Source organism: Somniosus microcephalus, unplaced genomic scaffold (genome assembly GCF_052327205.1).
Source record: "Somniosus microcephalus isolate GS21.2 unplaced genomic scaffold, FLI_Smic_1.0 unresolved_chr1, whole genome shotgun sequence".
Taxonomy (NCBI): Eukaryota; Metazoa; Chordata; class Chondrichthyes; order Squaliformes; family Somniosidae; genus Somniosus; species Somniosus microcephalus.
The window spans coordinates 145,371,429-145,383,966 of NW_028225179.1; the positions used below are offsets into that span (position 1 = coordinate 145,371,429).

Below are 12,538 nucleotides of genomic sequence, written 5' to 3' on the forward strand. Positions count from 1 at the left end.
CATCCCAGGGTACTTAAGGAAGTGGCCCTAGAAATAGTAGATGCATTGCTGGCCATCTTCCAGAACTCGATAGACTCTGGAACAGTACCCATGGATTGGAGGGTAGCTAATGTTACCCCACTGTTCAAAAAAGGTGGTAGAGAAAAAGCGGGGAATTATAGACCGGTAAGCCTGACATCGGTAGTGGGGAAAATGCTAGAATCTATTATAAAAGATGTAATAGCAGAGCACTTGGTAAGCAGTGACAGGATCGGACAAAGTCAACATGGATTTACAAAAGGTAAATCATGCTTGACTAATCTACTGGAATTTTTTGAGGATGTAACTGGTAAAATAGATGAGAGAGAACCAGTGGATGTGGTGCATTTGGACTTTCAGAAGGCTTTCGATAAGGTCCCACATAAGAGATTAGCGTGCAAAATTAAGGCACATGGGATTGGGGGCAAGGTATTGACTTGGATAAAGAACTGGTTGGCGGATAGAAAGCAGAGAGTTGGAATAAACGGGTCGTTTTCCGAGTGGCAGGCAGTGACTAGTGGGGTACCGCAAGGATCGGTCCTAGGACCCCAGCTGTTCACAATATATATTAATGATCTGGACGAGGGAATTGGATGTAATATCTCCAAATTTGCAGACGACACAAAGCTGGGTGGGAGGGTAAGCTGTGAGGAGGATGTCAAGAAACTCCAGTACGATTTGGACAGATTGGGTGATTGGGCAGAAACATGGCAAATGCACTATAATGTGGATAAATGTGAGGTTATCCACTTTGGTGGCAAAAACAGGAAGGCAGATTATTATTTGAATGGCAATAGATTGGGAGAAGGGGAAGTGCAAAGAGACCTGGGTGTTCTTGTGCACCAGTCGCTGAAGGTAAGCATGCAGGTGCAGCAGGCGGTTAAGGCGGCAAATGGTATGTTGGCCTTCGTAGCAAGAGGGTTCGAGTACAGGAACAAGGATGTCTTGCTACAGTTGTACAGGGCCTTGGTGAGACCGCACCTTGAGTATTGTGTGCAGTTTTGGTCGCCTTACCTGAGGAAGGACGTCCTTGCCATGGAAGGAGTGCAGCGAAGATTCACCAGGCTGATACCTGGGATGGCAGGAATGACGTATGAGGAGAGATTGTGTCGATTGGGCTTATACTCACTGAAGTTTAGAAGATTGAGAGGGGATCTCATCGAAACCTATAAAATTCTGTCAGGCCTGGACAGACTAGATGCAGGAAGGATGTTTATGATGGCCGGGGAGTCCAGAACCAGGGGTCATAGTCTAAGGATAAGGGGTAAGCCATTTAGGACTGAAATGAGGAGGAATTTCTTCACCCAGAGAGTGGTGAACCTGTGGAATTCTCTGCCACAGAGGGCAGTGGAGGCCAGTTCATTAAATATATTCAAAAAGGAGTTGGATATATTTCTTAAGGCTAAAGGGATCAAGGGATATGGGGACAAGGCAGGGACAGGGTACTGAATTTGGATGATCAGCTATGATCTCATTGAATGGCGGAGCAGGCTCGAAGGGCCGAATGGCCTACTCCTGCTCCTATCTTCTATGTTTCTATCTATGTTTCTAAAAATAGTTACTCAGATTGACAAAAGGTGTAAAGTTGTGTTCCACAAGGATCGGTGCTGGGACCACTGTTGTTCACCATTTACAGAAACCCTTTGGACATAAGAAGTAGGAGCAGGAGTAGGCCATACGGCCCCTCGGGCCTGCTCCACCATTCAATAGGATCATGGCTGATCCGAATCCAGACTCACGTCCACTTCCCTGCCCTCTCCCCATAACCCCCAATTCCCTTATCTGCTAGGAAACTGTCTATCTCCGTTTTAAATTTATTTAATGTTGCAGCTTCCACAGCTCTCTGGGGTAGCAAATTCCATAGATTTACTACCCTCTGAGTGAAGAAGTTTCTCCTCATCTCAGTTTTGAAAGTGCAGCCCCTTATTCTAAGATTATGCCCCCTAGTTCTAGTCTCACCCATCAGTGGAAACATCCTCATCGCATCCACCCGATCAAGCCCCCTCACAATCTTGTGTGTTTCGGTAAGATCGCCTCTCATTCTTCTGAACTCCAATGAGTAGAGGCCCAAACTACTCAACCTCGGGAATTCGAAGTACAATTTCAAAATTTGCAGATGACACCAAAAAAACTTACATTTATATAGCGCCTTTCACGACCAACGGACATCACAGTGCTTTACAGCCAATGACGTGCTATTTGAAGTGGAGTCACTGTTGTAATGTGGGAAACGCGGCAGCCAATTTGCGCACAGCAAGGTCCCACAAACAGCAATGTGATGATGACCAGATAATCTGTTTTTGTTATAGAAACATAGAAACATAGAGATAGGAACAGGAGTAGGCCATTCGGCCCTTCGAGCCTGCTCCGCCATTCAATGAGATCATGGCTGATCTTCCTCTGAGATCTTAGCTGATCTTACCAGTTCAGTACCCCGTCCCCGCCTTTTCTCCGTAACCCTTAATCCCCTTAGCCTTCAGAAATATATCCAATTCTCTCTTGAAAATATTTATTGAATTAGCCTTCACAGCCCTCTGTGGCAGGGAATTCCACAGGCTCACCACTCTTTGAGTGAAGAAATTCTTCCTCATCTCTGTTTTAAATGATTTGCCCGCTATTTTTAGACTGTGGCCCCTGGTTCTGTGCTCCCCTGCCATTGGAAACATTCTCTCTGAATTCAGCCTGTCCAGGCCTGCCATAATTTTATATGTTTCGATGAGATCCCCTCTCAATCTTCTAAACTCCAGTGAGTACAAGCCCAAACTATTCAATCTCTCCTCGTAGGTCATTCCCGCCATTCCAGGTATCAGCCTGGTGAATCGCCGCTGCACTCTTTCCATGGCAAGAACATCCTTCCGCAGATGGGGCGACCAAAACTGTACACAATACTCCAGTTGCGGTCTCACCAGCACCTTGTACAGCTGTAGTAAGGTATCCCTATTCCTATACTCGAACCCCCTTGATATGAAGGCCAACATACCATTTGCCTTCTTAATCGCCTGTTGCACCTGCATGCTCTCCTTCAGTGACTGGTGCACAAGAACACCCAGGTCCCTCTGCACTTCCCCATCTCCCAATCTATTGCCATTTAGATAATAATCTACCCTCCTGTTTTTACCCCCAAAGTGGATAACCTCGCATTTATCCACATTATAGTGCATCTGCCACGTATCCGCCCATTCTCCCAACCTGTCCAAATCGCACTGTAGCCTCCTGACATCCTCATCAGAGCCCACCCCTCCTCCTAGTTTAGTGTCGTCAGCGAATTTGGAAATATTGCATCCAATTCCCTGATCCAGATCATTTATATATATTGTGAACAGCTGGGGTCCCAGGACAGATCCTTGCGGCACCCCGCTGGTCACTGCCTGCCACTCCGAAAACGAGCCGTTTATTCCAACTCTCTGTTTTCTATCCGCCAGCCAGTTCTCTATCCACGTTAATACTTTGCCCCCAATCCCATGAGCCTTAATTTTGCATGATAATCTTTTGTGTGGAACCTTATCGAAGGCTTTCTGGAAGTCAAGGTACACCACATCCACTGGCTCTCCCCCATCTATTTTACCAGTTACTTCCTCAAAAAATTCCAGCAGATTAGTCAAACACGATTTACCCTTTGTAAATCCATGTTGACTCTGTCCGATCCTTTCCCCATTTGTCAAGTGCTCCGCTATTTTATCCTTAATAATGGACTCTAGCATTTTGCCCACAACCGATGTAAGGCTTACTGGTCTATAATTCCCTGCTTTCTCTCTACCCCCCTTTTTAAATATTGGGGTAACATTAGCTACCCTCCAATCCACGGGTACTGTTCCCGAGTCAATGGAGTTCCGGAAGATGATCCTTAGAGCATCTGCTATCTCCAGGGCCACCTCCTTAAGTACCCTAGGATGTAGTTTATCAGGCCCCGGGGATTTGTCGGCCTTCAGTCCCCTCAACTTACCCAACACCATATCCCTAGAGATACTAATTTCTGTCAGCTCCTCCCTCTCATTAGTCCCTATGTTTGCCGATATTCCTGGGAGGTTATTTGTGTCCTCCTTTGTGAATACAGAACCAAAGTTATGTTGGGGGATATAGTTAATACTGAGGAGGACCGCGATAAAATACAGAAAGACATTAATAAACTTGCAGAATGGGCGTGTAATTGGCAAATAAACTTCAATATAGGCAAGTGTGAGGTGGTACATTTTGGTCAGAAGAAAAGGAGGCCACATACTCCTTGGAAAATAAGTCTAAATGGGGAAGAGGAACAGAGGGATCTGGGGATACCAGATACACAAATCACTAGAAGTAGTGACACAGGTTAATAAGGCCACGAAAACAAACAAAGTACTGGGGTTCATTTCTAGAGAATTGCGAAGCAGAGAAGTTATCTTAAACTTGTATAGAACCCTGGTTAGACCACACTTGGAGTACTGGGAACAGTTCTGGTCTCCATATTATAAAAAAGATAGAGGCCCTGGAGAAGGTGCACAAAAGATTTACTGGAATGATACCAGAACGGAGAGGTTGTACCAATCAGGAAAGAGTGAACAGGCTGGGGCTCTTTTCTCTAGAAAAGAGAAGACTGAGGGGTGACCTGGTGGAGGTCTTTAAGATTATGAAAGGGTTTGATAGACGTAGAGAAGATGTGTCCACTTGCAGGGGAGACCAGAACTAGGGGGAATAAATACAAGAAAGTCACTAATAAATCCAATAGTAAATTCAACATAACTTACATTTATATAGTGCCTTTAACGTAATAAAACTTCTTTACCCAGAGAGTGGTGAGAACGTGGAACGCGCTACCACATGGAGTGGTTGAGGTGAATAGTATAAATGTATTTAAGGGGAATCTAGATAAACACGAGGGAGAAAGGAATAGAATATGTTGATGGGCTTAGTCTACGAAGGGTGGGAGGAGGCTCGTGTGGAGCACAAACACCAACATGGCCCTGTTGGGCCGAAAGGCCTGTTTCTGTGCTGTAAATACTCTGTAATTCAATGTAATATTCCAGGTTTTGATGGCACACCCTGCACGATCTTGAAGACTGTGTCAAAGAGGGACGAAGGAAACAAAAAACAAATAAATAAACAGCTACCGTTAAAAACTTGATGCTGTCCTGTTCACTCAGCTCTTGTTCAATATCCTGAACAGTGACTGAAAGCGATGAGATTTCCTCCGTTATCTTCTCAATCCTCCCCTTCATCTCCTGACTGTTTTTCTTTTTATCCAGTTTCAGATCTTTCAACACAATCCTCTCTTCCTCACGGAGAAACTGGTGAAGTTTTTCAAATTCTGCTTTAATCTGTTTCTCTGTCTTTACGCCTTGGTCCTTTGGAAAATAGTGAGGAGATTGAAAAAACAAATGAGCATTTTAAAAAGGTTGTGCAGCCTGTGCAGTTCTCTTCATACAAGAATCTTTTAGAGAAAAACATTCTCTGCTGCAGTGAAATCCAGTTAATGGGGACCAGATGATAATTTATTCAGAAGAGGGAGCTCTAACTGAGGATCGAGCTGCTGTATTTTCTTTAATTCTGGTTTCACCAGCACAAGGGAAGTGTCTGTGCTAACTCAATGATTTGCTAAATTGAGATTTTACTTTGGTAATGGACATTCAACGGTTCAAAGAAAAACAAATCGTGATTGGAAAATATACAACAAAGTGACATCAAATGTACCTGAATGTAGGTTAATGTTTTCACATAATCACGTTTTACAGCGTCACATTCCTTCTTCTTGTCCTGGACCGGCTTCAGTAAAGTTCGCAGTTCCTCCTGAACAAAGATCAGTTAATTTGTACACTTTTGTGCCATAAACAGCTGAAAATTAAATACCATCTAATTTAATCAATGAAAATTCTCAGAGCATTCATTCCCTCGAATATAGAAGATTAAGGAGTGATCTAACTGAGGTGTTTAAGGTGATTAAAGGAGTTGCGAGGGGAGATAGAGAGAAACTATTTCCTCTGGTGGGAGAGTCCACAAGGGGGCAGAACCTTAAAATGAAAGCCAGGCCGTTCAGGGGTGATGTCAGGAAGCACTTCTTAACACAAAGGGTAGTGGAAATCAGGAACTCTCCCCCCCAAAAAGCTGCAAGGCTGGGGGTCAATTGAAAATGTCAAAACTGAGACTGAAGGATTTTTGTTAGCAAGGATATTAAGGGTTACAGAACCAAGGCAGCTAGATGGAGTTAAGATACAGGTCAGCCATGATCTAACTGAATGGCAAAACAGGCTCAACGGGCTGAACGACCTATTCCTGCTCCTATGTACAGCTCTCAGACTTTTATGGGGCCTCTTTTTCTTCACATTCAGCAGTTTCTAAGATAGATTTTCAGCTTGCTGTCTGGCATAAAACTGGCGTTAGGGATCGGCCGCCCGCTACAGGAACCACCTGATTCCATTTCCTTTGAAAGAAGAATGACTTGCATTTATATAGCGCCTTTCACGACCACCGGATGTCTCAAAGTGCTTTACAGCCAATGAAGCACTTCTTGGAATGTAGTCACTGTTGTAATGTGGGAAACGCAGCAGCCAATTTGCGCACAGCAAGCTCCCATAAACAGCAATGTGATAATGACCAGATAATCTGTTCTTGTTATGTTGGTTGAGGGATAAATATTGACCAGGACACCAGGGATAACTCCCCTGCTCTTCTTCAAAATAGTGCCATGGGATCTTTTACGTCCAACTGAGAGAGCAGATGGGGCCTCAGTTTAACGTCTCATCCTAAAGACGGCACCTCCGACAGTGCAACACTCCCTCAGTACTGCACTGGAGGGTCAGCCTAGCTTTATGTGCTCAAGTCCCTGGAGTGGGACTTGTACCCACAACCTTCTGACTCAGAAGTGAGAGTGCTACCCACTGAGCCACAGCTGACACGAATCATGAATGTGTGGGCCGAGATATGAAGTTAATGGAGAATTTGGGCGGCTTTGGTTTATTTTAAGCTGATTTGAAATACTGTCAAGAAATTAACTCGACTATTACTGTACTCACTCTTGTTGAGCCCATGCTGTTGAAACCATTGCTCTTCTTACTAATAAACAACCATGCCGTAGACACCATTACACCCATGAGTCAATGCCACAGGAGTTCCACTGCTTTATAATACAATGTTAACCTCGTGAGTTGGTCATATCTCAAAGTGTTACAGGCGTCACAGTCGAAAAGGTCAAATCTCAAAACGTCCATCGTACTCCTACCTGATTGGCTGAAATAACTACTCTCTGTTATTAACCATGTTGATTTGCACAAGTATGGACAGGTAGGAAATTCGCCCAATCAGGAACTACCAATCCACCTAGAACCAACCAATGAGGTTGTTCTGTTTTTTCTCAACCCTACCAATCAGGACCCAGAAATTGCAACAAAATGAACCAATAAAAGTTACTCAAATCTTTCTTTACTGATGTATTTTCACTGCCAGGTTGTTTCCTCAGCTACCCCAATAGATACAAGTTAAAATACATGTTATTGTAAACTCCCCGTAGCATTGCCGAGAGCTGGTTGATGATATTATGGCGGTAACACCGGTTGTACCTTATATAAAAGACACATAATTCCCTTTAACTTACCTTTTGGGGCCGTTGCCCTTTTAACTTACCTCTTGGGGCCATTGCCCCTTTAAGACGCGCCCTAGCGTCACGTCACGTACGACGTGATGTGCGTGCGCCGGCACAGCCCGGCCCAGCGTCTTCGGCCTCAACGGCCAGCCGACGGGAGCGACGCGATCTTCCGCTCCCGCGGCAAGCACCGGCACAGCCCGGCCTCGTGACCTCGGCCTCAACGGCCAGCGACGCAACGACGCGCATCACGTGACGCCCTAAGCGCGGGAAACGCGAACGTGATGACGTCACAACACAAACGCGATGACGTCATCACGCTCCCCACAGGACTGCGAACTCAGTCCTCGTGGAGTCCCCGCTGGGACAAGACCTATACCACGCTGCTCCTACAGTCAGCCATCTTACCTGATGTAATTAGTCTGTTCCTGTAAATAAACAACTTGTTAATAGTTCGTCGAAGTCAAACTCTCTTATTTAGTGGCGATCTACACGAACCGCTACATTATCGGTGTTTTCCATTCGGAAGCTGGTAGTGGATTTGGGAGAAAGAATTCAGAAACTCACTCCACAGAGCCTCCTAGAGTGCAGAGTCTGCAACTACATCATAGCAATGCTGACAGGGCACTTTACAATGGGAAATGTTGACACAAAAATATAACCAAAAATGGTGATAATAGGAAGTACATTTGAGGACAGCCACTATGTGCCCTCCACAAGATTTTTAGTAATATACAGATAATATAACAAGCATATAGAAACTGATACAATTACATAGAATGTACAGCACAGAAACAGGCCATTCGGCCCAACTGGTCTATGCTGGTGTTTATGCTCCACAGGAGCCTCCCCCCACCCCTCTTCATCTACCCCCATCAGCATAACCGTCTATTCCTTCCTCCCTCATGTACTTATCTAGCTTCCCCTTAAATACATCATTGCTATTTGCCTGAACTACTGATTGTGGTAACAAGTTCCACATTTCTCCTGAATTGAACAGCAAGTGCGAAGCTTGGTTGATATACAAATGTCAATAGAACCCAGAATAATTCAACTCACTTCTCCAACAGGATTAAAAATGATCAAATGTTTGTTCTGAATCAGGCACAGAACAAAAGAGAGACTGAAGCAGCCTGATTGTCAAGTAGCTTTGCCCTAAAAAATCCGCTTATTGCCATATTGGCCATCGAAGCACAGAACAGCTTCTTTACCAATACTACTTTTCCCTGCTACAGTTTTATAGATGTAGGCATCAACCCCACACGGCCCTGTGGTTGTAAGCAAGATAGATTTAGCTGTGAGGTCTGAAACCTTGCACTGACTGGTGAAGGGGACCTATCCAAAACATTATAACCTGCCTTTGCTCTTTACAGATATTGACTGACTCGCTATTTATTTCTAGCATTTTCTGTTTTTATTATCAGTTCCATCATTCTACGTTGAAGTATTTTCTGTTGTTGATGGAGAGGGGGAGGTGCAGTTTCTCTGTACAAGCCAAACCCATGAAGTGGCGCACCTGAAATTCACGAAGATAAAGTTAGCAAGCAATAGTTAAATTTACCCATAAATTGGCCCAACTCCTGTTGGATGTCGATCCAGTAAGTTTTCTCCACGTAACCTCTCTCAGGGGCCTGGGTTTGAGTTTTGCTTTACTCATCTCTACTCTTGGTGCAGTTGTAGCTCGGTTTCCCCTCTGGTGTGGCTTCTGCTAGTATTGGTGCTCCTTTTGCAGCCGTGACTATGTGCCCTGATGTGCCGTTCTCTGGTTATCTGGTGTGACCACATCTACAATTGATGCCCCTGTTGTGGCCGTGGCAGTTTTTGCCCTTTGTCCTCACCTGTTGCACCAACATTGTTTTCAGCTGCTGGACTCCTGGGCCTATACTGTATTCCCCATGAACGGCTCTCTAAACCCAGCACTGTCAAACCGCAAATCCTTCGCCCAGCGCTGCCACGTCTTGTGATCCCACTCCCTCAGTGTACAATATATCCTGTTACTCCCTGTGAACAACCTACACCAGGATCTTTACAGCACTACAGAGTGTGCCGTGCAGTGAAAGGGCCGATCAACTTGCACTGATCTGTAAACTGGTTTTTAGAATAATGTGAAATTATCACTTTCTTCTGCAACAACAATACAAATGCGAGCCTGTGTTAAGGGTAAAGCATTAAAAAAATCCAAGCACTTTATCTAAATTACCCAGACTGGTGAACAATCCAAATCTGCTGATGTAAAATGTTTATGGTCACGTTGTCCCTGGATTTGAAAAGCGCCAAAGCACAAATTACAGGATAATTACAATATGCGGATGATTCCACTTGGGAGAGCTCAAGGCTGGAGGTCATGTATGTAAGATGGTCACTAGTAAATGCAATGGGGAGGGTTCAGGAGCGAATTCTTTACCCAGAGAGGGGTTGGGGTGTGGAACTCTGTACCACAGGAAGTGGATGTGGTGATAGGGTGAGAAGAGGCTCTTGTGGAGCATAAACAACAGCATGGAACAGTTTTTTTTATCATTCATTTTATGTGATGTGGGTGTCGCTGGCCAGGCCAGTATTTATTGCCCAACTCTAGTTGCCCTTGAGAAGGTGGTGGTGGTGGTGAGCCGCCTTCTTGAACCACTGTAGTCCGTGTGGTGAAGGTACTCCCTCAGTGCTGTTAGGTAGGGAGTTCAAGGCTTTTGACCCAGCGACGATGAAGATCGGCAATATACTTCTAAGTCAAGATGGTGTGTGACTTGGAGGGGAACTTGGAGGTGGTGGTGTTCCCATGTGCTTGCTGCCCTTCTCCTTCTAGGTGGAAGAGGTTGCGGGTTTGGGAGGTTCTGCTGAAGAACCTTGGCGAGTTGCTGCAGTGTATCTTGTAGATGATACACACTGCAGCCACGGTACGCCGGTGGTGGAGGGAGTGAATGTTTAAGGAAGTGGAGGGGGTGCCAATCAAGTGGGCTGCTTTGTCCTGGATGGTGTCGAGCTTCTTGAGTGTTGTTGGAGCTGCACTCATCCAGGCAAGTGGAGAGTATTCCATCACACTCCTGACTTCTGCCTTGTAGATGGTCGAAAGGCTTTGGGGAGTCAGGAGCTGAGAGACTCACCGCAGAATACCCAGCCTCTGACCTGCTCTTTTTGCTACAGTATTTATGTGGCTGGTCCAGTTAAGTTTCTGGTCAATGGTGTCCCCCAGGATGTTGATGGTGGGGGATTTGGCGATGGTAATGCCGTTGAATGTCAAGGGGCGGTGGTTAGACTCTCGCTTGTTGAGCCCGATGGCCTGTTTCTGTGCTGTAAATTCTATGTAATTCTATGCACTGCTCTTGTTCCAGGTTGGCAGCTCACCATCCTGCAGGTATTGTCCTGAAGACACGAATGGCCAGCCACCTTCTTAGTGAACAATCACCTACGACTACAATCTCACTGTGACCTGCAAACTGCATCTTTGTTTGGCTGTCTCTGGTTTTCTATCTGCCTTTCCTTCTACGATCTTATGACCTTCTACCTACAGTAACCTAGTGGTTATGTTACTGGACTAATACTTCAGGGAAATTGAGCTCATATCTGTTGCGTATTTTGAATGTTGTATTTGAATTGTCCCACATAGCTTACCGTAGTTGTGATGTGCAATGCACTATGGGAAATAGAGTGCATTTTAGTTGAGGAGATTCTCTTGCAAGATGGCTGTTAACTGAACTCTGTTTCCTGCGTACTCTTTTAATTGTTATACAAGCAAGGTTACTAAACTCTTGAGATTTAGCAAAAGTGGCGACGAGGACGTCTGAACTTACATGGCTCTGCTGTGCAGAAGATAGTCGGGTTTTACGTGTTTAAAACTGTTATTTTTGCCGTGGACAGTTTATTAAAGTGAGGCTGGCTCGAGGATAAAGGAGCTTGCAATGGCGGGAAGACGAGACGATGTATAAGGTACTAACGACTTGAGGAAGAGGAGGAAAAGCAGTGAGTAAATCGGGAAGGACATTTATTCAACTGTGAAACGATCTGTGAATTGAAGCACTAAATAACTGATAGTGATTTTAGTTGAGTTCAACATTGGAAGGATCCTTAGTGACTGATAATTAGGAGCCTGAGAGAAGGAAAATGGCTGGAATTATCGGTAACATTGGACCATTTGATGAGAATGTCGAACAATGGAGCTCATACACAGAACGATTTGAATACTTCACACAAGCAAATGACATTGGAGGGAACAAAGTAGTACCTACATTGTTAAGTGTGATGGGACCAAAGACTTGCAATCTTTTGCATACTTTAGTGCATCCAGATAAACCAGGAACTAAACAATATAGCGAAATTGTGGAGATACTAAAAGGGCATTTTTCACCCAAACCCCTAGTCATAGCGGAGAGGTTTAGGTTCCACAGGCGTAACCAGGAAGGAGAAACAGTGACCATGTTTGTAGCTGCACTAAAAAGACTATCAGAGCACTGTGAGTTTAATGACATGCTAAATGGTACTATAAGAGACAGGCTAGTGTGTGGTATGAGAACTGAAGCCATACAGAAGAGACTATTAACGGAGAGTAATCTGACTCTACAAAAGGCCATTGAAATCAGTATTTCCATGGAATTGGCAGCTAAGGAAGCTCAACAGTTGGGTGCAACAGAAAAAGTGCACAAAGAAAGAACAGAGAGCCAAGGGCCATGTTTCCGTTGTGGCAAAACGGGGCATCTTGTGTCTGCATGCTGGTGTGTGGACATGGATTGCCACAGCTGTGGTAAAAAGGGACATATTCAGCGCGCATGCAGAAATAAAAAGGACACAGAGAAAACGCCAAAGACGGAAGGAAGAAAAAAACATTCAGACAAAAGACAAAGAAGCATGTCCGCTCTGTAGAACAGGACAAAACAGAGGCAAGTGACACTTCAGAGGAGGAACTATCACTGAACACGCTGACTGTAGCTGGGGATTCGCATGGCTACTGGGTCTCACCCTTGCTAGAGGGGTAGCCTGTGTGAA

The 12,538-nt window shown here is 44.9% G+C and overlaps 2 protein-coding genes across 2 annotated transcripts in view; one reads left to right on the forward strand and one right to left on the reverse strand.

Annotated features, from left to right (window-relative positions):
• LOC147096194 (E3 ubiquitin-protein ligase TRIM39-like) overlaps positions 1–12,538 on the forward strand; it is a 546,064-nt gene that overhangs the window by 56,193 nt on the left and 477,333 nt on the right. The gene's annotated exons all lie outside the window — the stretch shown is intronic.
• Positions 1–12,538, reverse strand: part of LOC147096195 (zinc-binding protein A33-like) — a 75,903-nt gene that overhangs the window by 23,980 nt on the left and 39,385 nt on the right. The window contains exons 2-3 of the mRNA XM_085975065.1: positions 5,683–5,778; positions 5,103–5,336 (exon numbers count right to left, since the gene is read on the reverse strand). Coding sequence (XP_085831191.1) covers positions 5,103–5,336; positions 5,683–5,778 — 330 coding nt within the window. The remainder of the gene's footprint in view (positions 1–5,102; positions 5,337–5,682; positions 5,779–12,538) is intronic.